Here is a 26732-nt window from a genome sequence, read left to right on the forward strand (position 1 = left end):
CTCTCATACACCCATCACACATGCAGTGAACTCAGTCAAATAAGTGTCTAGATTTATTGGGGAAAGTACCGGTTGAGCATTTACTATGATAAAGAAGGTTGTAAGTTTGCTGGTTACTCCTGAGTAAGCCTGGCTAAGCCCATATTTTGTGCTCAAAATATTAATGAAAGTAACTTCAAAAGGTAAGGAAATGCAGTTTTAAGTACATTGATGTCATGTAATGTTTAAGAATGTATTCAGAGACATATATCACAGAAATATCTTCAGCAAATAACTAATGACCAGTTTATACCTGCAGCAGAATCAAGTAGTAAAACTTTTCCTGGATAATGCCAGTTCATGCTTGAATTGGAACTGAGAGGAACATGGCTGTATTGCATGTTTAAATGGGTGGAAATTGACTCCATATAAATAGTAAAATAACACGGCAGGGTGAAGACTAGGATGAATCCATCTCCCAGACATGCTGAGATTCTATAGGTGAAAAGATTAATTCCTCTTTGAAGCAGCATAGACAAATGCAGTCTTTCCATGTTGCAACCTGAAATGATATATCCTAGATACAACTTTAGTACTTGATTCTACGGAATGCTTTCAGATAGCCCTTAAGCTTTGGTTAGCGAGGAAAGAACATCGGAAACCATGGTTTCCTATTTAAAAAATGCACTTTGGACTGTTTTTCATGGTGGATTTGCATTAGTACTGCAGCCTTTATCAACTTGAACTCCAGAGGTTTTTTGACTACAGTTCCCATCAGCTTCAGAAAGCACACCCTATGCTGACTGGGGCTGATAGGAGTTGTAGTCCAAAACATCTGGAGAGCACCAGGTTGGCAAAGGCTACACTTCCGTTCCAAGTACAGCACATGGTTTTCAGTGGCGCCTCCTACCCATTGCAGCTCTTTCTACCTGCAGAAAGAGAAAAACTCCCTCCAAATGTAAGAGTCAGAGGAGCCTCCAGAAGAGTATGGGACATTGTATGGAGGACTGTGGTGTGGAACAGGAAATCAGTGAAATTTGTGGCATCTGCCTTGCACATGTGCTTTTCGCTAGCACAAAAACATTGCTGGATAGAACCCTTTGGGTACATCCAGCCCAATTATAATCCAGCACCCCAGTCAAGCCCAGCCCCACAGCCAGGACCCCTGGAAGGTGAACTATACCATTTAAACAACAGCCCCAGAGTCCATCTTTTATGGAATGAAAATAAGGCGTTGACCTGTTTGTGTGAATTCCTATGCATCTGAACTGCAGAACTGGTGGTGGTGGCAATTGTAGAAGGAGAGTTTCATCTTCACATTTTCTTCACTAGGACTAAACAATCCACTGTTTCTATCTCCCCCACACTGTAGTTGGCCGGTTTTGTTTTAATGGAACCAGGCAAGCCTCGCCTCTTTTGTGGGAATTTGTGTTTGCAAGCTTTGGAAGGTAGCATGAGGCCAGCTCTTTTCCTCCCATCTGCCTGAGTGAGGCAGTAGATCACCACATACTTTGGGATGAGTGTGAGGATCATCTTAGCTATACCCAAGGAAGCCCAGTGACTTTTGTTCTTCACTTAGAGAAGCCTGATGACTTTGAGGGCCTAGTGATTAATGCATTTGAGTGGAGGGTAAGGGGAAATGCTCATCAGAATAATTAATTTCTTAGGTTTCTCAAAGGAAAAACAAGACAATATAAAACAGAGAAAGGGGAGGAAAGGACCTGCTTGATCTCCTTGTCAGTGAAGGGGTGTCTCTGAATCCTAGCATTGACTTAGTAACTTTATTTGACACTCCCTTCAGATGCTGTGTCACCTGCAGTGCATTTTTGTTTACATGAGTTCCTCATGCTTGGCGACAGCCTCTTCCGGGCCTTTGAATGAGTTGAGTCTTGTAACTGCATTTAGCTGGCTTAATTTAGACTGAAAAGAAGAGGCAATTTCCATTATCGCTTAACTGACCGCATCTTACATGACATCCACTTCCTCATTGCTCTTCAGTCGCAATTTAAGGGCTGCTATGAAAATTATATGCAGCCTCATTCACTTCCTTTAGAAAAGAAAAACTTCTGAAGACAAGCATTATTTCACAACTAACTTTATTAAAGCTCCAAACAGCAGTTTAGGTGCAGGCCACTCACCAAAGAGGCAGATGGCAAGAAACCCATGTCAAGCAAAATCTCGGGTCAACCCAGCTCCACACAAGCTGCCTTTGAAACCTGGGTCAAGATTGCAAATGGGTTCCCACATACAAGACCGAAGCTGAGAAGAGAGGGGGAAATTTTAGCCCTCTATAGACTATGGCTAGCTACAAGCGATTATAGGTTGTAGCCAACTAAGTTCTATTCAGCATATACCCACTGAAATTGATGGCCCTAAGTTATTAATGTCCATTATTTTCAGGGTCTACTCTGAGTAGGGAGGTGGGACCCAGTCCTGAGTAATTGCAACAGAAGGAATTAATTGTCCATAAAGTCTGTTCCCTGTACCAAAATTCTTTTCCTGCTAGAATACATTTCCTCCTTAAGTTCACAGCTCTTTTTATGTTACAGGTAAATCAAAGAGAAGACTGCAGCAGCTTCATCAACTCAGGACTTCATCTTTCAGGCCACATGCTGTTAATGCTAATCGTGATAGGGGTTTATTTTATTTCTAACTGACTCCTACGTGTTAGCATTAGTGGTGTGTGGTGCTTATTTCCAGAACTGAGATGGAAAAACATCTGCCACTGGTGGAAGGAAAGCAAGAAGCAGCCACTGTGGGCTACCTTGATGCTGGGAAGACAGAAAATAACTACTTCACATACAGGTTTGTTTGCTAAAATGTTTGTGTTTTCCCACAACAGAATGAAACCACTTTCTCAATAAATCTTTTATTATGACCACAGACACGCACAAGTGACTATGACTTTTTCTGAGATCCAGCGCCGAGGGCCTTCTGGCGGTTCCCTCATTGCGAGAAGCAAAGCTACAGGGAACCAGGCAGAGGGCCTTCTCGGTAGTGGCGCCCGCCCTGTGGAACGCCCTCCCATCAGATGTCAAAGAGATAAATAATTACCTGACATTCAGAAGACATCTTAAGGCAGCCCTGTTCAGGGAAGTTTTTAATATGTAACGCTGTACTGTTTTTAACACTGATTGGGAGCCGCCCAGAGTGGCTGGGGAAACTCAGCCAGATGGGCGGGGTATAAATAATAAATTATTATTATTATTATTATTATTATTATTATTATTATTATTATTATTATTATTTCTATTCATTTGATAAAGTGTGGGTTTTATTTTCAAGTCATGTGATTGGGCATCTTTCATTTTGCCTGATGCTTGGAAGTGGATTTCAAGCACTAGTGTAACCACAGAGATATTCCCCATTGCATTTCCACAGCACTTAAGACACACACACGCCAATAATCTTGCAATCATGCAACTGGCTTCTTCCTTTCTTGACCACGGTCCATCCTGGCTGGTGAAAAGTAGTTCAGGTTGGGAGATGGCATTGACCAGGTGGATTCACGATGTGGTGAATGTGTCTTTGTGCAATGGAGTGGCGCCTACTGTACTTAAACAGGAAGTAGTATATCCACTCTTGAAGAAACTCACACTGTACCATATGGTTTTTAACAAACTGCAATTACCCCCTCCTTTGGTAAGTTGGTGGAGAAAACGGTGGCTGGGCAGCAAAGAAGTTCCTGAAGAACATGGAGTATCGAGATCTGGTTCAATCCAGGCTCAGACATGACTTTGAGGCTTGAATCGAAAGCGGGACAGGGGGAATACATCTCTGCTTCTCAGCCTCTCAGTGGCTTTTGATACTACTGACCATGGTATGCTCATGGACCGGCTATGTGGGATGGGTATTGGAGTCACTGTTCTACAGTGGTTTTGTTCCTACCCACATGGTCATGCCCAGACATCAGCAATGGGAGATGGTTTCAACCCCTTGGTCCTTGTGCTAGAGCGCATCTGGCCACGATCTGGTCTCCAGTGCTGTTCAGTATCTACATGAAGCCACTAGGTGCAGTCATTAGGAGTGTAGAAGTGAAGTGTCATCAATATGTTCACAGCTCTAATTGACCATAACATCTCAGTCAGGAGAAGCAGTGCATGATCTGGACTGTTGTCTGGGTGCAGCGGTGGATTGGATGAGGGTCAATAAATTGAGCTTAATCCCTGGGAAGATGGAGGCACTGTGAGTGGGTGGTTCCAGTGGGTGGAAGATTGATCAATTGTCTGTTCTGGATGAATTTGCATGCCCTCTGAAAAAACAGGTTTGGAGTTTGGAGGTGATCCTGGTTCCATCTTTTGGTACTGGGGTCTCAGCCTCCATGGTTAGAAGTACCTTTTACCAGCTACAGCCATTCTTGGACTAGGCTATTCTGGCCACTGTGATTAATACATAGGTAACCTCAAGACTTCATTATTGCAATGCAGTCTAGGTGGGGTTACTCTCTTGGGCCTGCCTTGGACACTCCAACTGGATCAAACTATCAATGGCTACTAGCTATGATAGCTATGTCCCACCTTCAGTGCCAGAGGCTATATGCTTCTTAATACCAGTTGCTGGAAAATGTAAGGGGGGAGAGTGTTGTTGCACACAGGTCTTGGTTTCAGGATTCCCATAGGAATCTGGTTGGCCACTGGTATATAGAGCTACTGAATACGAACATGTGAACATTGCAGCTGCCATACTCCTCTACAATAGCACAGTATGCATAAGCACTGTTGACAGCACCAACATCCTAAGACAATTGAACATCACCCCAAGGTAGAAGTGGATACCCACAACAGGGCACAATACAAGCACAGCTACCTGTAGCCCATGTGTTTACAAAGCAGATATCACGTCTGTGGGGCAAGGAGAGAGAAACAGCATTGCTACCAAGTTTGTCTGGATTAGTAAACAAATATCTCAGGATTTGATGCTGGGGAAGTTCTTCCAAATACTGCAAGATATGTAACTTTAAAAGGTATATGGTACAGGAGAGTAATCTCGGGAGCTTGCCAAATATATTGTTCCTGCAACATGATAGTCAAATACAGCCTCTGCATCTCATTCACTCATATTTTTCCACCTTCTCCATGAGATATATGAATATATACTTCCATCCAATTATGGAAAAAATTAAAGAGACAATCCAAGTGGCTGGGCTTAATGGAGCAGCATAGTGACCACTGCATTCACAGACCCTGTTCAAATCAGCCTGGGTGGGAGTGGAGGAAAAATCCCTTTTTGCTACACCAGCTCCCAGGTTGACATAGTGAAAAGGCTCAAAACACATTTCTTGCCATCATGTGAAAGCTGCAGAGCTGGCTCGCGGGGGGGGGGGGAGTATTGCATATTGCAAGATTTCCATTTCTGTCATCCACCCCCTAAATAAACCCAGTTTTTCCCCTTCAACTGTTTCAAAGTTTCCAGAAACTTTACACCCTAGACCCAGCAGCCCACCACTATGGAAATGAAGGTGGGCTTTGGGTACTGAAATTAGTGCAGCAGATTTCAGAGTAAGCCAAGGCTTGCTGCAGATGTGTGCATCTACAGTACATGTGCAACTCCAACAAGTTCTCACATACACACCCATGAATGGAAAACCGCTCTGGTATGTTCAAAATGGGACAGTCTGAGCAGCAGGAGATGCGAAGAGCTGTCTACCTTAATGATCCCCTAAAATTCAACCAGTCACCTTCCTCAGTAAGGAGGGCGAAGGGGCTAGGTGGTTAGTCCTTCCCATCAACAAATGGTGCCAGCCATGCATCTGATGTACAGATGCTGTCACAATACAAGGAGGCAGACAAGAGGGATCACCTACTGCTGATTAGTCAATAGTATGTAGGGAAAGATGAGAACATGACTGGGAAAGCAACTTTGTGAGGTACAAGTGAAAGCTGGTCTGCATATATAAAGAGAGCTGATTTTTACCATGTGAGTAAATGGCCATCATCAGCTCTTCAAAACCTCAGGCAGACATCTCCCTCTGTCCTGCTAGCATGGATTCTATTTTGAGGGAAATCAAGGGCTGAAGGTGATAACTCAGCTTGCCAATAAATTACAGCTCTCATCATCCTTGACCATTGGCCATGATGGCTGGGGCTGGTGAGTGGTGGAGTCAGTCATCATCTGCCATCACATGGAAATGGAGGTAAAGGTCAGTCTTACTGAAGACTGGGGGCAGGTCTGCTCAAAATACACTCTACTGCTGTGACAGGTTACATCATTGCCCTTGGCACTTTTGAAAGACTGATCTGTGTTCCAGTCTTATCATTTCTTTGACTAATTTTCTCCTGCTGGATTTGAATGTGTCCTTCAGGTTTATTTAAAACACTGTAACATGTGTATGTTTAATTGACTTGTAGAGAACACATCCACCATGACAGCACTGTAGCAGCAACATCTACCATGAACTGAATTTGAACTCATGCAACACAATTCCTGATGCAGAATTTTAAGTCACCAGGTTACCACACCAGATAATGTATGGTTTAATGTCACTCTTGTAGCCCTCATTTGGTGGTGATGCTTCAGGGCTTCATATCCCATGGTAACCAACTGCACTGGCTCCCGGTGGAGTACAGGGTTTTGACTTTTAAAGCTCTATGAGGCCTAGGACCCACGTACCTACGGGACCGTCTCTTCTGGTATGCCCCACGAAGGATCTTAAGGTCCACAAATGAAAACATTTTGGAGGTCCCAGGTTGCAAAGTGGTTAGATTGGTCTCAATTAGGGCCAGGGCCTTTTCAGTACTGGCCCGACTTGGTGGAACGCTCTGTCACAAGAGACTAGGGCCCTGCGGGAGTTGACATCTTTCTGCAGGGCCTGCAAGACAGAGCTGTTCCGCCTGGCCTTTGGACTCCGTCTGACCCTTATGTTTCCCTCCCCTTATGGTCTTGATTTATCGGCTACCGTATTTTTCGCACTATAGGACGCACTTTTTCCCCTCCAAAAATGAAGGGAAAATGTGTGTGCGTCCTATGGTGCAAATGCAGGCTTTCGCTGAAGCCTGGAGAGCGAGAGGGGTCGGTGCGCACCGACCCCTCTCGCTCTCCAGGCTTCAGGAGAGCCCCACCGCCAGCCCCACAAGCTCGGGGGACAGCGGGGAGGCGGAACGCCGCCATCCCGCTGTTCCCCGACTTGGCTAGAAGGCTGGCGGGGGGGGGAGAAGCCTGCTCCTCCCCGTCCCCAGCCCTGCAAACTCGGGAGACAGCGGGGAAGGCCATCCCGCTGTTCCCCGACTTGGCTAGAAGGCTGGCGGGGGGGAGAAGCCTGCTCCTCCCCTCGCCAGCCCCGCAGACTCGGGGGACAGCGGGAGAGGCGCAGCGCGCCATCCCGCTGTCCCCCGACTTGGCTAGAAGGCTGGCGGGGGGGGGGAGAAGCCTGCTCCTCCCCTCGCCAGCCCCGCAAACTCGGGGGACAGCGGGAGAGGCGCAGCGCGCCCTTCCCGCTGTCCCCCGCCTTGGCTAGAAGGCTGGCGGGGGGGGGAGAAGCCTGCTCCTCCCCTCGCCAGCCCCGCAAACTCGGGAGACAGCGGGAGAGGCGCAGCGCGCCATCCCGCTGTCCCCCGACTTGGCTAGAAGGCTGGCGGGGGGGGGGAGAAGCCTGCTCCTCCCCTCGCCAGCCCCGCAAACTCGGGAGACAGCGGGAGAGGCGCAGCGCGCCATCCCGCTGTCCCCCGACTTGGCTAGAAGGCTGGCGGGGGGGAGAAGCCTGCTCCTCCCGCCAGCCCCGCAAACTCGGGGGACAGCGGGAGAGGCGCAGCGCGCCATCCCGCTGTCCCCCGACTTGGCTAGAAGGCTGGCGGGGGGGGGGAGAAGCCTGCTCCTCCCCTCGCCAGCCCCGCAAACTCGGGAGACAGCGGGAGAGGCGCAGCGCGCCATCCCGCTGTCCCCCGACTTGGCTAGAAGGCTGGCGGGGGGAAGAAGCCTGCTCCTCCCCTCGCCAGCCCCGCAAACTCGGGGGACAGCGGGAGAGGCGCAGCGCGCCCTTCCCGCTGTCCCCCGACTTGGCTAGAAGGCTGGCGGGGGGGGGAGAAGCCTGCTCCTCCCCTCGCCAGCCCCGCAAACTCGGGAGACAGCGGGAGAGGCGCAGCGCGCCATCCCGCTGTCCCCCGACTTGGCTAGAAGGCTGGCGGGGGGGGAGAAGCCTGCTCCTCCCCTCGCCAGCCCCGCAAACTCGGGAGACAGCGGGAGAGGGGCAGCGCACCATCCCGCTGTCCCCCGACTTGGCTAGAAGGCTGGCGGGGGGGAGAAGCCTGCTCCTCCCCTCGCCAGCCCCGCAAACTCGGGAGACAGTGGGAGAGGCGCAGCGCGCCATCCCGCTGTCCCCCGACTTGGCTAGAAGGCTGGCGGGGGGGGAGAAGCCTGCTCCTCCCCTCGCCAGCCCCGCAAACTCGGGAGACAGCGGGAGAGGCGCAGCGCGCCATCCCACTGTCTCCCGACATGGTTTGGAGACTGGCGGAGGGCTTCCTCCTCCCCCAGCCCCGCAAGCTCCCAGAGCGATGCCAAAGCTGCGCGCAGCTTCGGCATGGCTCTGGGTCCCGTTCTGGGGGAGGGAGAAGCTCGGGCTTCCCCCGCCCCAGCCCCGCGCCTGGCGGGGGGGGGGAAATAAATTTTTCCCCCTTTATTGCCCCCCCCAAATCTAGGTGCGTCCTATGGACCGGTGCGTCCAATAGTGCGAAAAATACGGTACTTTTAAATTGAGGCTGCATTTTAAATTACATTTTAACCTGTATTTTAAATTATTTTGTTTTTGTTTTGTTTTCCCCTATTATGTTTTTACTGTGATTTTATTGGTGTTAGCCGCCCTGAGCCCAGCTCTGGCCGGGGAGGGCGGAGTATAAGTTAAAAAAAATATTATTATTAATAATAATAATAATAATAATAATAATAATAATAAAATATAAAATACATACATAACCCAGTACATATCAACTGAAAAATGTGCTAAGACTACAGGCTATGGACAGACATTATAGATGAGAGGCAACATCATTATCTAACTGGATTTGAAACCAACTTTCCCAATTCCTATTGCAGCAATCCTGTTGGCATAATTTAGTGGAAGCTTGCAGGTGTGCCAGCACATAGACTTATAAAACTGTAGAGTTGGAAGGGACTCTGAGGATTATCAAGTCCAACCTCCTACCATGCAGAAATATGCAGCTATCCTATATGGAGATTGAACTTGCAACCATGGCATTATCAGCACCGTGCTCTAACCAACTTAGCTATCCAGTGAACTTTCCCATCCGTAAAACTTTCATTTATGTTTACACCTTACTTCTGATTTGATGAAGTAGGAGCAAGGGCCAACAAATGCTTTTTTTCCCGAGTCCATGAAAACCTACGGTCAGAAGTCCTTTTGGGGGGATTGACTGAATAATGAAATGGTACTTTACAAAGAAAACACAATTTAATGTTGACAAGTTTTACCCATGTGCAAATTAGAAAGACTTAGGCTGATTCAGTATTTGAGATTTCATTTTCATCTTTTGCTTCTTTCATTTTGTCTTCACTGATCTGCAAAACACAGCAAATAATTTACTGGAAGCATATACAGTATTCTCATATGCTACTTGCACCAGCTCCAAGTCATTCTTGCTCCTTCATTTAGAGCAAGTGAAGAAACACAGCACTCATATTAAACAACCTGTCTATTAGCAGCCACTCTATTCTCAACATGGAGATTTCTCAACAAAACTGTGGTATCTGATGTATGAATGGCAAAGACACAGCATAGCTTTTACCTCCCCTGGGAAATGCTAATTTCCTCCATCTTAAGGCATTAACACTTTTTCACTGAAAACTGTTCTATTAATACACACCATATTGGAGGAAATTACAGTTCTGTTTTAGTTACATATGCAAATTGGGATTGCAAAGCAAAGTTCCCATACTTTTTGAAGTTGTACAAATAAGCAGCAAAACTTGCAACAGATGGGCTAATATGGATCATGTAAAACTGATAATTTAAAATTTGCATTTTTGTATACATTTGATCCTTAGCCCTCTAAGAAATAAAACATTAAATACCCAAAGATAGCATGTCAACAATTCAAATTACAATAATAATAATAATAATAATAATAATAATAATAATGCAACTAGACTTACTAGGTTTCGAGACCTTTCCCGCAACCTGTGCCATATTGTGTGATGAAGCTGGAATGTGAAAGGGTGCAGTCAAGTATATAGCCAGACAGATGTCTTACCATGTCTACTTCAATGGCCTATGACAACAACTACTCTGACAAGAACTTCCATCACTACAGTTTCACAATAACTACTCAAGAGGGTTTTATCCAACTTAGTCATACTCTTAGCTGGCTCACTGTAATCAGTGGACTAGTTAGCCATGATTAAATTAAGCCCACTGATTTCAATGGCTTTCTCCAATATGATCTAGCAAGATAAAACTTAAAATGTAACAGTATTTCTTTATACTGTTTGTATTTGGTTTATTTTGTTTATTAGTAAAATATAATGTAAAAAAGGAAAGTAAGCAACAAGTTAACTTTAAGTGCCAGAATAAGAGTATCAATTTTTTTCAAATATCTGTATCAACTGCATCATGCTACCTTTTCTTGTAAGCGACTTTGTAAACTGAGTTTTTAAAACCCCCAAATAAATAGAAACAACTTGTGTGTGTTTGTGTGTGGACATAAAATGATTCCTAAATGCAAGCACATGCTTGTAACAAATTTATTTAAGTATGTACAGAGAGATTTATTTCAGCTCTTGACAAAAACTGCGAAGGGAGCACTGATCCAAAACACACATGCTGTTTAACACCTTTAACAAGGTTGTTCTCTACGCTATACAAGAAAGATCTAATTACTGTTGCAAATGGACAACCAACAAATAGTATTAAATGGTCTGGTTGGGAGAAGTGGAAACAGACCCCTTTAGGGAAGCATCCAACATCACATAAACAGAATTTCAATTGTGTGACAGGACTTCCCCTTCTTCTCTGCTCATACCCTCCCTGCCCGCCCCCCGCCCAAAATATGCTGCAGAGGGCATCTAGGTTAGGAATCTTAAAGAGGCTGTGCTGCTTTTTATTCTTCATTAAAAGGAACAGATGGTCTTCTACGTCAAATTTATATTTATATACTGAAAGTGATTCAAGCTGTTCTTTAATTAATTAAATAACATTTGCACCCAGCCTTTCCCTTAAAAAAAAGAACAAAAACCTAACAATTACATTAAAAAGAAATGTAATTGACATAAGAAGGCTCCCTATGACAAAACTCAAAAAATCAAGCCATTTAATGGGGGCAGGATGCTCCAATGTTGTTGGACTTCCATCAGCCCCAGCCAGCACAGCCAAAAGTCAGGGATGATGGGATTTGTAATTCCACAACGGGGGGGGGGGGGGGGAACAGCACTTCTATGACTGCTGTATAACAATTTTTGGTTTCCTCCTCTTCGTGCCATTTATAATTTACAGGTTTCTAATGAATGAGTTTCTACTTATTCTACAAAAAAGAGTAGTGGAACTACACATTGGAACTAAAAGTGCTATATCTCATGTCTAACAGGATAACAGAAGCTACTAACACACCTTATACTGAAGCCCTGATCATGGAAAAAAAGCAAGACAGACACATCCACATAACAAGCATCTTTTATGTTCCTTACTTCAATCACAAATATCTATAAGCAAATTGATGACTTACCTTTAAGTAAATTGGAACAGAGAGACCCTGGAATCTCCGCATAAGCTCAGACTCAGCCCTTGGAACATTATGAGCAGCTGTCACCTCATACTGGTGACATAGGCTGGTTCTGGGAATCTGCGGACCTTCGCTAATGTCTACAAAGTCACCTAACCTGATTGAAAGCAAAAACAAAGAAAGATTAATAACTTTAATTTTTTTTAAAGTGTATTTCCACCAAACATTTGTCTCATTTACTGCAAAACAAAAGTCCTGCCAATGCGATGCACCAATAGTCAGTAGATTTCAGAACTGTTCTTTTAGAAAACCTGATGTTGTTTATAGGTGAGGCTGTTTATAGGAGGAACCAAGAAGTAAATGTGCTATTATCTGTGTCACCTGCATTGACAGAGGAGATGCATCTTTTGGGACCCCAAAAGGGAAGGTACCAGATTATTGTGGTAACACCATAATAAACCTACCTTATGGAATCTAGTAAATAGGACAACTGACATGTAGCAGTATGATTTTTAAAAGTCAGTTTAAGGCATTTTGAACATTCTAGGCAGAAGAAGTCAAAGCCCGAGAGCTCCCTATCCTGTAAGCAGAACTCTGCTCTTGGAACTCTAGATCCAACTCACAAGTACTGAATACAGTGGTACCTTGGGTTACATAGGCTTCATGTTACAGACGCTTCAGGTTACAGACTCCGCTAACCCAGAAATAGTACCTCAGGTTAAGAACTTTGCTTCAGGAAAGAAATCACGCGGTGGTGGTATGGTGGCAGCGGGGAGGCCCCATTAGTTAAAGTGGTATCTCAGGTTAAAAACAGTTTCAGGTTAAGAACAGACCTCCAGAACGAATTAAGTTCTTAACCCGAGGTACCACTGTATTACATACAAACACATTTAAAATGTGATTCATTTATATGCTGCTCTTCAATGTAAAATATCCCCCCAGTCTCACCCCATGACTAGAATACAACTGAACGCTGTTAAACAAGTTGCCTATTTGTACCTTCATTGTATCTGGGGAAGTTCAAATCATTTTTGTGACTTGATGACAGGTAGCTCACAGTTACAAAGAATCCTCTCTGTCTCTGCGCACTCTCTGTCTATATTTATATGTAATCCTAGTTATGAAACAAAGGCAAACAAGATTTTGCTCACCTGTGCAATTTTACTATTCTTTCAGAGTTCTGTGAAGCTTGCTGTTCAATTAACTCCCTTTTGTACCTACAGAAGCAGAAAAGAGGCTCATAACTCAACATCACAAGGTATAAAGTGGAAGATCATAACCAAACTGGAAGAATACACATTATGCCACACTTCTTTGCATATTCATAACCTTATATTTTTCCTTCCTAACTACTAGGTTCAACCGCCCTCATTCCAAGGAGTTCTTCTCAAGAAATTGTCAAAAGAGCATCTTTCTTACAGTCCGCCAGTCCTGGGTAAGCAGTAGGAGACGGCTTCCTCCTGTTAACTACTCAAATCCACAACAAACAGTGACAGTGAAGTTAATTCAGATACATTTCAAGCTCCACAATATTCTAGCATTATAGATGCCTATACATTCAGGCTTAAGCACATTGTTTCTCTTAGACAACACATCTCCCTTTACTTATATTCATTAACACTCTTTGTAGTAGATTAATTTAGACTATCTACTACACAGCAAAAAAATAAGTTACATATGTAAGCTCTCTCACAGGTACACATGACATATATGGCTGCTTGGTTGATCTGACTTGTTCCACATTCCTTTAATTACCAACAACTGTAGTGCCATCTACTGGCAAAAATGATGAAAAACTTCAGGTCAGTACCTTAGTAGCTGAAAATTAACATTACAGTGGTACCTCGGTTTAAGAACAGTCCTGTTTACGAACAATTCAGTTTATGAACTCCACAAAACTGGAAGTAGTGTCCCGGTTTGAGAACTTTACCTCAGTCAAGGAACAGAATCCAAATGGTGGAAGGGCACTGGCGGCAGGAGGCCTCATTAGGGAAAGCATGCCTCGGTTTAAGAACCGTTTCGGTTTAAGAACGTACTTCCGGAACGGATTAAGTTCGTAAACCGAGGTACCACTGTAATTGTTTAATGTAACCAATTGGATCAGCTTTAAAACTCATTTAAATTATATATAAAACTTATCTCATGGAAAAGAATACACAATTTCAGCAGAAGATACAGGTGGCCTGCTTTTAAACAACATGTGATATTAAACAAAATATGGTAATACTGACTTGTTATGTTGAAAAATTTCAAGCGCCACTTTTGCATCAACATCCAGCATTTCAAATGGAAGGTCTTTATGAATTAGTTTGTTAACGTCTTTTGTAAGAGAATGTAGACTTTCCTTGGGAAAGAAGAAAAAATGTATGTATACACAGATCAACAAGACAAGCAAGAAATACAGAATGCAAGTTAGCTCAGATGACTGGAATCCATGCTATGTAAGGATTAGCCCTCATCCTCCAGTGGATTTTCCAAGGCCAAACCAATTAGGATAAGTCTTGCCTATGCTCAGCCTTGGAGTAAGGCAAGACAATGCAATATAGAGACAACAGATAGTAAATATTAACTGTTCCTGGTGATTTTTCCTTGTTGTAATGTTTCATTCCCCCACCCCCCATAGACTGCAAAATTATTTAGCTTCTTTAGTTTTACAGCCACCCATGAAAAGTGCTCTCACTACTTTACTTCCAAGTAAGGCGAATAGTAGTTACTTTGGAACCAGCCTGAAACTGCATTTACGGATTAAATAAGAGACCAGAGCTTTCCAAACTCTTCATGTTGGTGACATACATTTCAGATATGCATCATTTTGTGGCATGGTAATTCAGTTTTACTAGCAAACTGGAGGTTAAACTAACCCCTTTCCAGCCCCAGGAGGAGCGCAGGAGTGTTCGCACGACACACCTACACACTGCAGCCGACACAAACGTGTCGTGACACGAAAGTTCAGAAACCTCTGTAATAGACCTTCTCTATTATACAAGCTCTTGCATGGGAAGGTCAATCTCAGTTTATAAAGACTAATTTGTAGTTAATTAATTCTCATTTTCACTGTTGAAACTAATACAAATAAAAGGGGAGGAATCATTTCTAGAGAATCATTTTTACTGTGCACACTACAAAATGAGGCATAGCTATTTTGATCTTTATCTGGAGACCTTTTCGTTTCCGCATTTATTTAGCTGTGTACGAAAATGGTCTAAAAATCCATTTCTTTTAATGCTTAGAATCATAGAATTGGAAGGGACCACAAGGGTTATCTAGTCCAACCCCCTGCAATGCAGGAATCTTCTTTCCAACATGGGGCTTGAACCCACGACCCTGAGATTTTAAATTTCATGCTCTACTGACTGAGCTATCCACAGGGTTATCACTAATTAGAGAAAATACCAGAGCAGTAACAGGAATAGATGAGCCTCCCTATTCCTCAGCTTACTCCAACTGCCTTCAGTCCCAGCCTCTATGCTCAATGGCCAGAGATGATGAGACTTGTAGTCTAAACTGCCTGGAGGTTGGGGAAAGATTGCATTTTAGCATCCAACCAGTCCACATGTGTTTCCTTACATATACATACACACACTTCCTGTACATGCGCAAACACAATACCCTGTACACAATATACTGTACATAATATGCTGCTACCCTTGTATACAGGAATATACCCTATATATTCCTGTACACAATATACTGCTATCATTACACCAGGGGTCAGCAACCTTTTTCAGCCGTGGGCCAGTGCACCATCCCTCAGACCATGTGGTGGGCCGGGCTATATTTTTTTTGGGGGGGATGAACGAATTCCTATGCCCCACAAATAACCTAGAAATGCATTTTAAATAAAAGGACACATTCTACTCATGTAAAAACACACTGATTCCCGGACCACAGGCCGGATTTAGAAGGCGATTGGGCCGCATCCAGCCCATGGGCCTTAGGTTGCATACCCCTGCCTTACACCATATAATACAAACGCTTGAGTAATTCCAGATGCCTTGTTTTGCTCAGTCAATAACAGGTATGCTGGGAAAGGACTATCCTAAATAAAGTTTTGCCAATGCAGACCTAAATTTCCCCAAGATGTGACTCCAAGCCTGAATGCAGTGCTATGGCTTGGATCTTAAGGAGACTTCTGTGAACAGAAGAGCTTCTGAAATTCATGGATGGTACTGAGATCCAATAGAAGACCCCATGCGCTGAAGAGAAATAAGCATTTTCCACCTATTTCTCCTTCCATCCTGCAACCTTCTGTGCTGTCTCTCATATTGCTTTGGAACCTTTGGAACATATTTTCAGGGGATGAGAGACAAGGGATGGAAGAAGGAAATAGGCAAGAGTCATCTTTGCTGGTGGGAGCCAACTCAGAGTGGACTCCAACAATGCATAAGCAGCTTTCCTCTCACCTCTTCCTCTCCTCCGTCTTCAAGCATCCTATGTGCCCCCAAGATTTGTTTCAGAGGGTCCCACACTCCTCTGGAGCAGATTTTAAGGGCATGAAGAAGAGGAAAGGAGAGGAAGAGAAAATCCCGATGCACAAGCAGAACTCTCTTCTGCTCGGGAACAGGCAATGTTGGATACATCCTAGTCAACATCTACTGGACAGTATTTGCCGGCAAGTAGATCTGTGTTTGGTGAAAATTTCCCTGTATTTTGTAACATTGAATAACCAATTATCCCCCAAATAAAGAGTACACTGGAACATGTCTAGTGAATCATCATACTTACAGCAGTTGGTTTCCAGTCGTCCAGCCTGCTGTCCAAGATTACATCGTAGCAAAAAGCTCCAGATATCACTGCATGGCAAGTCAAGATCCAAAAGAAAATGAGTAATTTTTGAAGTTAGGTCTGAAGTTAGGTCTGAACATTGGTGCAGCCAATGTGGAATATTGGGTATGATTATGGTTGCACCGTCTAAAAAGGGTAGCAATAGACTAGAGTAGGAAAAGAGGAGAGCAACCACAATGACCGTAGGGGGTGGGGCATTTTCTCTACAGGAAAGATAAATAAAACCTGGGTAGCTATTAAGGTCAACCTCTGACACCCTGCTCTGAGTTTCACCACCTTCTGGTGACTGGCGAAAAGGGTTTACACTTGCACTTCATCTTTGGAAATCCTTTTTCAGGGAGGTTCTCCCAGTGTCAATGCTGTTCTCTTTTCAGCAAAGGTGAAAGCATTTTTATCTGCTCAGACCTTTTAGGTTTTCTACAATTTTTATCAGAGGTAAGTTACACTGAGATTCCATGAAGTTGACTAACAGTAGATTCCAAACAGCTAAGTAGTATTTCGTCATTCAACTTTTAACTAACTTATAGAATTGTCTGCTACAAGATATGGCAATGGTCATTAATGAGGCAAACAGATAAAAATTATTTGATCCATTTGCGAAACAGGTTTTCTCTTTCCCCGAATCTCCTCACACAGGGCAAGGGGCCACTACAGGGCTGAGGAGAGGATGGGGAAGTCCACTCCTACAAGATTAGAATTACTCTAAATTACCAAAGCTTTTGAAATGCATAAATTAAGAAGACCTTTAATCAAAGAACCTTCTACATGTGTTCCAATATACAATTCATCAACTTTCAAGAACAATAAAAATTTGCAACAGCAAAACATGTACCTGGCACTTCCGGAGCTCTAACAAGAGTGACTGGGTATTCATCTTTAAATGCCTGTTCTAATACACAGCCCAGCATCATAGCACAAGAGCGCCAATAGGCCTGCAACAAAGGATTTCAAACAAACTTTATTTATTCTAACATCATGCTATGCCAAGACAGTTCGCTTCAAGTGAAAACAGAGCGTTAAAGTCTCAAAAGATGCAAGAAGACAGCTGCTAATATTCATGGATATCTCTCCACCTCACTTCTGACATAAATTTTGCTTGTGGTAGAGAAGCGGAAATGTGAGGAGTGGAGCTGTCCTCCATTTTCATGTACTGTGTAGGACTAGTAATTGTTGAAAGATATGAAGCCCTCTAGAACAGAGCCACACATACAAAATCTTTCCAGAAATTGTTTGCTATATGGTAGGATCCGAATTTCCCATTACAGGAATGGCCAGACTCTTTCCATTTTTGGAAGGCACCAAGATCCAACAGAGACTCTCTGATAGAGGAAAAGGAGAAAGTGATCTTCAATGATTCCTCCTTTTTCCTGTCTCCTCAAGCTGCTTCCCACACTATTCCAGAGGGTCTCACAATTTTCTGGAGAGCTTTCCAGGACACACAGGGTAAAGGAGAAATTGGGGGAGTTTCCTTCCCTGCCTTCCTCTTTCAGAGTAAAATAGAATTTCAAAGAGCTATTCTGGATTCAACCCTTATTGGCCTGCATTTCTTACTGTTCAACCATAAACAAGAAGAGCATTGCTTATGCAGTTATGTGGAAAGAGATATAAATGTACTACAGAAGTGTGTGATTTAAAAATAGAAGAAAACCAGGAAGCCAAATATTTTGACTAATACATAATGAGTAACCATGTATGACTATGTACCAATTATTTTCTGCCCTCATCTTTGTGCTTGTATTCAACACACAAGATTCAAATCCTTCCCTTCCTTAGGTTTTATTCGAAAAAAGCTTCAACTCAAAGGGAAGAAAACACTATGAAGAAAAATGGTACAAACATACTTTGTTCACCTCCTCCGGGTCCTCACTTTTGAAAGTAAGAAACTGAATTTCACAGGAGCGAGTCAAAGGCCTGTACATATCCCAGATTTGTCCATCTACAAGGGCAAGTACCGATCTCTTACTGTGCCATTCACTTAAATCTAGGAAAGGCGAAAAAGTACAAAAAGTACAGCAAAATAATAGTGATAGTATAGTTGTACTTTGTTTACAATAATCAGCCGGACAATAAACCATCAATTAAAAAAGAGTGAGCAGCAGCAGCATTCTCCATGGACCAGCTGTTGCTCAGTCTTTACTGTCAGACACTATCAGAGCTCAAAAACATTTGGGATAACAGAAGAGAAAAGAGAGGACCTCGTCAGCCTATTTATTTTTTTAGATCATCTTGTAGAATGTTGTAAAGAAATTGGATGGATGGAGCATACTACTCCTTCTTAGCTTGTTAGGAATTCTTGATAGATGTGAAATTAATAATCAGGCAGGCATCCTTTTGATGGCCAGGGAAAGGTGGAACTAACAATGTTGGAGATTAACAAGGATAGGAAACCACTGGGCCTCAGCCTAATTTCGAAAACCACCTGGAAGGGATCATTCAAGTCCTTGGAAGAGCAGTCTGCCTCCCCATGCAAGCAACCTGTTGGGCAGGGAAGAATAGGATGCAGGAGAGAATGACTGAACACCTGAAAGTGAGAGACAGAAAGAGTGGCTCTGTCTTCCATTGGCAGGTTACTCCTAAAGGAATGGGGGCCCATGAAAGGGGGGGGGCCTCTACTCTCAACATACCAGATTGCTAGGCCCCATTAATAGATGATAAAATATAAAGGGATGGGAGTAACCTATGGAGGGAGAGATTTCTGAATGGGATACAGGAGCAACTGGGTAATTGTACTACCTTTGGAACAGTGAACTAGATTTACTCAAAAAAAGAACATTTATCACAAGGACATTCTTCTTCATATAAGATTAGCTGATGCACTGTCCATCTTTTTAAAAGTGTGGTTTTGATTTGCCATTTGGCTTAAGGGTGACATAACTACAGCCCTCCATTTGCAAGTACTTACGCATAGCACAAGTGTAAGGAGTGGAAAGCCCTTTGTTCATTATTAAAAAAGTGCCTGGATTAGGTTTGCCAACATATTTAACTTCAATCTTCTCAATTCGTGGATAAAGTGACAATTGCCTCTCTTTCTCTTTTGTGAAGAGCTCACTGCGCATCTGAGCAATCTCAGCTACTGAGAGTTGAGGAGCGGGAGCTGTTGAAACAAGCCCTGCAAATAAAAGAAGTCTCATCAAACAGCATATTGCTTCATTTTAGTAAACAAAACAATCCCATTCCAGAACAGTTCCTTGGAAGCAAGCTCTAAGGATCTAAGTGGAATAGTAGATAATTTATATATTATCAAAAAATGTTGCAGTAAACAAGACTTTGACAAGTTTTGAAACTATTAGGTAAGTTCATTACTCACCATCAATATCTATAATGAATAATCAGATAAGAAAAAAGTACTTCATATATTCAGAAGTTCAAACGTGTTATTTAAATATACAATTCTATTAGACCTTACCAACAAGTCGGATCTAAAAGCGATACTGCTGTGCCAGTATTGAGGGGCCTTTCCACATATCCATATTTTCATAGCTAGAACTAACTTGATCCAGCTTAGTAGCCTTATCACCACATGCTACATTAGGGAGAGGGCTATCAGTGTTGTACAGGAAATTACTATTAATATGTTCACTGCTGTAACTGAAGGAAGGGAGGAATTTTTCATCATGGTGTAGTAGTTACAGAATTGAACTAGTACTGGGAAGAACTAGTTTTGAATCCTCACTCAAATCATGAAGCTCACTTGGTGACCGTGGGCAAGACACACTGCCCAACCTAACCTACCATACAGGGCTGTTGTGAGCATAACTGGGAATGGAAAAGTATGTATCAGCTTGAGCTCTTTGGACGAAATACATAAAATACATTTCAAAGGCCAAAAAATGGTGCAGGAGTTATGGCAAACCCTTTGAAAGTTGTGGGATGGAATAATCACAGTGTTTTTCCTCCTCCCACTTGCACACAAAACAAAAGGCATTTTTTAAAAAGGCAGGCGTGTCCCTGTAAATGTTTAGGGTGCCACTATTATCTGTCCACTAATATATATGCCAGTCAAATTTTTCAGAACATACAAAAAGGATGGACCCTGCTCACAGCACAAAGCTTCTGCATACTGCACAAGACCACATCAAAAAGTGCCCTACCCCAGCAGCACACACTGCCCTAATCACAAATCAGACCTCCTATTCGTCCTATTGAAACTTAGCAAAACGTAAGGTTTACCAAGCTGCAATATCTCTGGAGAGAGAGAGAGAGAGAGAGAGAGAGGGGGAGAGGAAGAGAAAGGACCACGGCGCTACCCACAAAGAGCAAAACTGGATCCAAAGCTCACAGCCTCTGAACTCGTTATGAACCTTCAGGGTTCAGCTTGGAATATATGAGGCGCCTACCTCATTTGGCTTAAAAATTAAAGATACAAGCAGGCCCCAGCGTGCAAAAAATAAATAAATCATGCTTTCGAAGGGCAAAGGGGTGGGTGGGAAACCACCATTCCTTCACTTGGGAAAGCAAAGCACTGCAGCTCCCCACGTGCTGAAATGGGCCGTGCAAATCAATGGGGAATGGGAAGGTTTCTCTCCCCACACCCGCCAGCCTGACCCAGCCATTCCCTGGCGCACTCACTCCGGCTGCAGCCTCGCCACACTCCGCGGCTCCTCCAAAGAGAAGCCATCGCCAGGCGGATCCTTCGCCCCTCGAAGCCCGGCGCAAGCGGAGCACCAACAGTCGTCGCCTTCCGGAAAACAGCTGCTGCGAAACAAAGGTTCCGCCTCTCTTTCCCAGCGCGGCTCGTTACGGCTCTCCCCCCCCCCCCGCGCGCAGCTTCTGGAGGCGGAGGGCGCGCGTGAAACGGCCCCTCATGGTCTATGGGTTTGGAAGGAGCGGACTGAGGCGCCTGCTCGAGCGATTCTTTCAGCCCGTTTTGACAGCTGCAGCTGGACAGGCAGAAATGCAAGAGGTGCAGCAGTGGGCAGAGCTACTATGCCTATTTGATTTCTGTCCGCTGTGCAGCTGCTGCAAGGAAGCTAGCCAGGAGACGGAGGGGTTGCAAACAGGCCCTTTCTCTATTCATACAGTGATCACCAGCAACCAGGCGCCTTGGCACCCTAGACTGACGCTGAGCTTTCTTTAAAAAGAAAAAGTATGTCTCTAACCCTAGAAAGTTATAGGGCAAAATGGGCAGGTACCATCTAAGTCAGGCATCCCCAACCTGCAGCCCTCCAGATGTTTTGGCCTACAATTCTCATGATCCCTAGCTAACGACCAGTGGTCAGGGGTGATGGAAATTGTAGTCCAAAACATCTGGAGGGCCAAAGATTGGGGGTGCCAGATCTAAGTCATTTCTGTGAAATATGAGTGTGTGTGTGTGTGTGTGTGTGTGTGGTGTGGCCACTTTTCCAGGTACTGGAGGATGCTGCCTATTGCTATTCAACAGCGACAGTGCTTGTGGATATCGCCACAATATTGATTTTCCGTGCACAACCAGGACTAGCAGAACATAGCTGACATCCCATGGTAAGCACAAGGAGCATCAGGAGCAGCTGTCTCTAGTTTTGTGTTGTGCCAAGCTCCCATTGGCAGCCATTTCGTGTAATGCCATTTTCCCCAACAGCTATTTTGCGACTGGCGCCCCCAGCACTCAGTCAACCCCTGGCATATATTATATCAGCACTGACTGGTTTGTAGAGCCGCCCCCTTGTGCCCCACCACCACCACCAAAAAAAACCACAGCACTGGTGGGGGGGCACCAAATTTTGGCATCACACAGGGCACTGCTGAAATTTGAGATCCCAAGGTCTGCCACTGTACATAGTGTGAATGTCTGCAAGGACAAAACCTTTGTACATAGAGTTGTACATATGAAAACTTCCATGTTATCCAGAGCATGAAGCAACTAGAAAGGGTAAAAATAAATATTCAGATCAGAATGTAAATTCAAGCAGTTACATCTGACTTCTGCATTGTCACACGCAGCAAGTGAGATGACACCATTAATTGGATCAACTGTGCTGGACAGTTTTCAATACTGGAAGCAGGTTTTCAGATTGCACACAACTCTGTCAGACAAAGGCAATGTACTAATTAGCAGTTTAAAAGACAATGAGGTCATCCCCTCTCCACCCACACAACATTTAAATTTGCTTTTTAACATTGCTGTACATACCAGATAGGGGGTGAGGATTTCTTCCCTCAATGTGCATTACCTGATTGGTTGCCCTGCACCAAATTCCAATGGAGCTGTCATCTCATGCATAATGACTGTCTCAAATGTACACACTTCAGCTTAACTGTGGCTTAAGTTTTCAGATCAGATGAAAGCTAGTTTGAGGGAAAACACATCTAAACACAGGAAACTACAGGATTGTTTCAAGAAACTACAGGATACATATGGATTGTGGCTAACATTATGTGTACTTGGCTTCAAAACCTAGTGGTGTGAGCACAGTGCAGCTTGAATAAATGTGCACAGCCTTAGTTTAGGAGACCAAAATAAACATTGAAGATGCTAGATAATTGGCCTGATCATTATCCAGTTACAAAGGTTTCCTGCTCAGTGCTGTTGACATGGAGATATCCTAGGCCAGGGGTCAGCAACCCGCAGCTCCGGAGCCGCATGTGGCTCTTTTACACCTTTGCCGCGGCTCCGGGGCGGATACTAGCGAGGGGAAAAGGCGCATTGTGCGCCCCGACACTCCCCACTGTGGCGGGCGCTGTACTGGCTGTGACGTCGCATGGGGGCAGTGCGTGCGTTAGTCACGCACCGTCCCGACGTCACCTTCCCGCCCGCTCGCTACATTGTAAGGGGCATGTACGCTGGTCACTGCATTGAAAGGGGGCATGTACGCTGGTCACTGTTTAGAAGGGGAGTGAAGAACACACACACAAAAAAGGTAACTTGTTAATTTAACATTTATTTCTATGAGGAGGAGTAATTCTGAGGAGTCAAAGAAAGAAATAATTTAAAAAGTGACAAAAAAGTTATTTATATAATGACGAGTTTTGCGGCTCCCAGGTTTTTTTTCTTCAAAAATGGGTCCAAGTGGCTCCTTTTGTTTTAAAGGTTGCAGACCCCTGTCCTAGGCTAAATCAAAGATGGCATTCTAATGTCTTGTATGATGTCACAAATGGGATATACTCAGAGTCATAATAATAATAATAATAATAATAATAATAATAATAATAATTTATACCCCACCCATCTGGTTGGGTTCCCCAGCCACTCTGGGCAGCTCCCAACAGAATATTAAAAACACGAAAAAACATCACACAATAAGAAACAACTTCTAAAGGAATCTGAACACTGTGAAGTTGGGTAATCTTTGGGACAAGTGATATTGGATGTATATATATTTTTTCCATAGAGGAAGAGGTTTAGAATGATTTGCAGAATGAGTAGTCAACTCATAACTCATCAAATTCAGATGATCAATAGAAATTCTGGATATCTTACCCAGAAAAGAGTTGATCTTATTTGGGACTTTGGGAGCTGATTCATGCTACTACAGTCGTACCTCGGGTTACATTCGCTTCAGGTTACATACGCTTCAGGTTACAGACTCCGCTAACCCAGAAATATTACCTCGGGTTAAGAACTTTGCTTCAGGATAAGAACAGAAATCGTGCTCCGGCAGTGCGGTGGCAGCGGGAGGCCCCATTAGCTAAAGTGGTGCTTCAGGTTAAGAACAGTTTCAGGTTAAGAACGGACCTCCAGAACGAATTAAATACTTAACCCGAGGTACCACTGTATCTTGGAGATGTTAACCCACCATATTGTGACTGCCATCTAATGCTTTGAAGGGAAATTAATATCATAACATTAGTTTTTTACTATTTTGCAGGACCTGGTAACTGTAAGTGTTACCATATGGAGACTTTTTCACAGGATCCTTTTTGCCATGTTATATATTGAGGTGCAGATCATTTGAAAATGCTTGTAAGAACCATCTTGGCCGACCTCCTTCAAATAAATGAAAGTTACTTGTGGTTTTGACAATAATTATGGATTCTCAAAAGTGTATCTACATACTATGAGGCTAATTCCTGTCACCCTCATTCCTCAACTTAACTTTTGACCACTCTAGTATGCAGGTTCAGTGTTTCAAGATTTGCGTCTGAGAAGGGAGGGATTCCTGTTTTGTCTATAGATGGGGCACATCCTCAACAGGAGCCCACAAACAGCTGTCCAGAAGGTTTAGCTAACATTGCTAAGGAAGTTCTGCCCAAATGGTGCTCAAATATGGACCTCACCCTGGATGAGAGGAGAAATGCTGAAGTATGGTGTAGTAAATCGGTGACAGCCTATATATACCAAGCTTGCAATCTTAACAAATAAAATGCATTCGGTTCTTACAATAGTTTAGGAGGAGCAGGCTCCATTTGGGTAACATCTAATTTTGTGCTTGTGCTAAAGTAGCAGCTTTTTTCTTTCTTTTGCTGCTAGAAGGCTCCATTTTAGAAGTTGTTGCTGGTCTTAATTTCATTTCAGAACAACACCTTAGAACACTTAAATGCTTTCATCAAGTTCCACTGAGGTTATCCCGCTTGTGACATCATACACGGCCTCAGAATTCCATGTTTGCTTTTAACCTAAGTTATCTCCATGCCAACAGCAGTGACCAGTAAACTTCTGAAACATAACCATCACCCTGCCTTTCCAGCAACTGGGACATTTCCTTTTGCTTTTTTATTTTAAAGCGTGATGGAAGAGTTGTGTGTTGGCCAAAAGCATTTTATGGACATTTCATTTCTCAACCCAACTCCAGCTGCTGTTGCTGCTGCTTTCTGTTTGGTATAAATAACAATCTCTAAGAGGAAGATTATGAGAATCTATGATCAGAGAGTGTGTCTGGGTCAGCTATGGTGAGGATATGTGTTTTATAAGTGCGGTAGTTCTTCACTAGCTAAGGAACAATGCATGCTTCCTAAAGGACTGAATTCCTGCTCCTTAAGGATGGAGGCCATTTTTTTGTATTTTGTTTCTTTCTGATAATGAGGATACAGCCAGTAAGATTGGGGTACAAGCATATGTATGTGTGTGTGTGTAAATCTTGCTGACTGTATTCTCTCTCTCTCTCTCTCTCTCTCTCTCTCTCTCTCTCTCTGTGTGTGTGTGTGTCCCTACCCTTTGCATTCCACTTTCCCTCTCCATTTCCCTCTCTCCTTTATCCTCCTTCTCCAATCTTCTTTCTGTCAGAGTCATCTAGGGGCAAATGTCTATTAAGACCAGGCTGGGAAGAGACTATACCTATAAAGATGTGACATTCATTCTTTTGGATAAAAGCTGGTAGATCCACTGCTGGATTAAACTCCCTTCCTATTAATCATGGATAATGAGACCTTTCAAGTAGAGCTATATTTTTTTTTCATCTCTTACAAAAATCCAGCCCCAATACTGGAAGCTGTTTTGGATTCTGGAGCATTTTCTTTTTATGGAAATTACCCTTTCAGTCATTATCTCTTTTTTCACCTTGTGATTTGACTGCATGCCATGAGCCAAAGGAAGCCAATGCTTGCCCTAAAGACCACTTCTTCACAACTTCCATGAGGTGGAACTGTTTTTGAAATTTTGACTGCATGTCAACATTTATTTTATGTCCTGGACAATACTGAGGGGTTTTTTTTAAGAAGGACAAAGCTGCAATCATCTGTGGAGCAATTATAAACTGGCCTTTTTGAAGATGATGGAGAGATGTAACGTCTTGAATGGCAAAAGACAAACAGCCACACCAGCAGAAAAATTGATATAGTTGTTAGAGACATTGTTTCATTCCCCCCCCCCAGCATGCTTTCTTTTAGCCATGCACCTCTTAATTCCATAGTACAAATTATCCTGGTTTCACTTCCTTTTTCATGGTTAAAAGTTTGTTTTGAATAGTTTGTTTTCATTATATATTTGGATTATATTATAATAATTGTAATGTTTGGAGATTTGAATTTCTTTAATTAAAAAATAAAACTTGTTTTTTCTTTTCATAGACTTTTACTTTTGCGGGGGGGGGGGTAATTTGACATTCCCTCTCATGTGCATACACAAACAGTTGTTCATTATATTTGCTTTTTACCTTAGATTCATATGCAGAAATTCTCCAAATGCAATCTGTAAAATGACCAAGTTCCAACAGCCTTTGATCAGTTTGGCTGGTACCACAGTTGGCATATTTGACTAACCTCATAACAAAAGCCAGCCACTGATGACATGATGGAGACCACAGTAGGAACCAAAATCGCATGGTTTGATATTTTAATGTGTAGCTAGGGCAGGAATGGCTTGCTAGTCTATGGTCTCGGGAACAGGAGTAGATAGCTCAACATTTCAAGTATCCATTGGATCCATGCTGGGTTAAGAAGATGGCACCTCAG

At 43.4% G+C, this 26732-nt stretch overlaps 1 protein-coding gene across 4 annotated transcripts; it reads right to left on the reverse strand.

Moving 5' to 3' along the window:
- Positions 1–9360: 9360 nt before the first annotated feature.
- MRPL39 (mitochondrial ribosomal protein L39) lies at positions 9361–24847 on the reverse strand. 4 transcript variants are annotated; one of them, XM_053386521.1, is made up of 10 exons: positions 24724–24847; positions 19330–19536; positions 18269–18408; positions 17260–17359; positions 16368–16435; positions 13874–13986; positions 12794–12859; positions 11646–11799; positions 10081–10128; positions 9361–9486 (listed from the first exon to the last, which is right to left on the reverse strand). In XM_053386521.1, exons 1-10 carry the CDS (start codon positions 24758–24760, stop codon positions 9421–9423), a joined length of 999 nt encoding a protein of 332 aa, XP_053242496.1. In that variant the 5' UTR covers positions 24761–24847; the 3' UTR covers positions 9361–9420. The 4 variants fall into 4 exon arrangements, with proteins under 4 accessions (XP_053242496.1, XP_053242497.1, XP_053242495.1 ...); XM_053386522.1 differs by lacking the exon at positions 24724–24847 and adding an exon at positions 20997–21132 and having other exon boundaries at positions 19330–19521; XM_053386520.1 differs by lacking the exon at positions 24724–24847 and adding an exon at positions 20997–21131.
- Positions 24848–26732: the final 1885 nt, after the last annotated feature.

Source organism: Podarcis raffonei, chromosome 4 (genome assembly GCF_027172205.1).
Source record: "Podarcis raffonei isolate rPodRaf1 chromosome 4, rPodRaf1.pri, whole genome shotgun sequence".
NCBI classification, from domain to species: Eukaryota; Metazoa; Chordata; class Lepidosauria; order Squamata; family Lacertidae; genus Podarcis; species Podarcis raffonei.

Bases quoted from the DNA above. Each gene is read 5' to 3' on its own strand.
- MRPL39 (XM_053386520.1), bottom strand. From the start codon at position 21,045: ATGGCTTCTCTTTGGAGGAGCCGCGGAGTGTGGCGAGGCTGCAGCCGG. The intron at 18,409-19,329 runs GTAAGTACTTGC...CGCCTTTCCTAG, and splicing joins TCCTTACACTTGTGCTATGC to ATTTAAGTGAATGGCACAGT. The intron at 9,487-10,080 runs GTAAGTCTAGTT...TGTGTTTTGCAG, and splicing joins GGGAAAGGTCTCGAAACCTA to ATCAGTGAAGACAAAATGAA.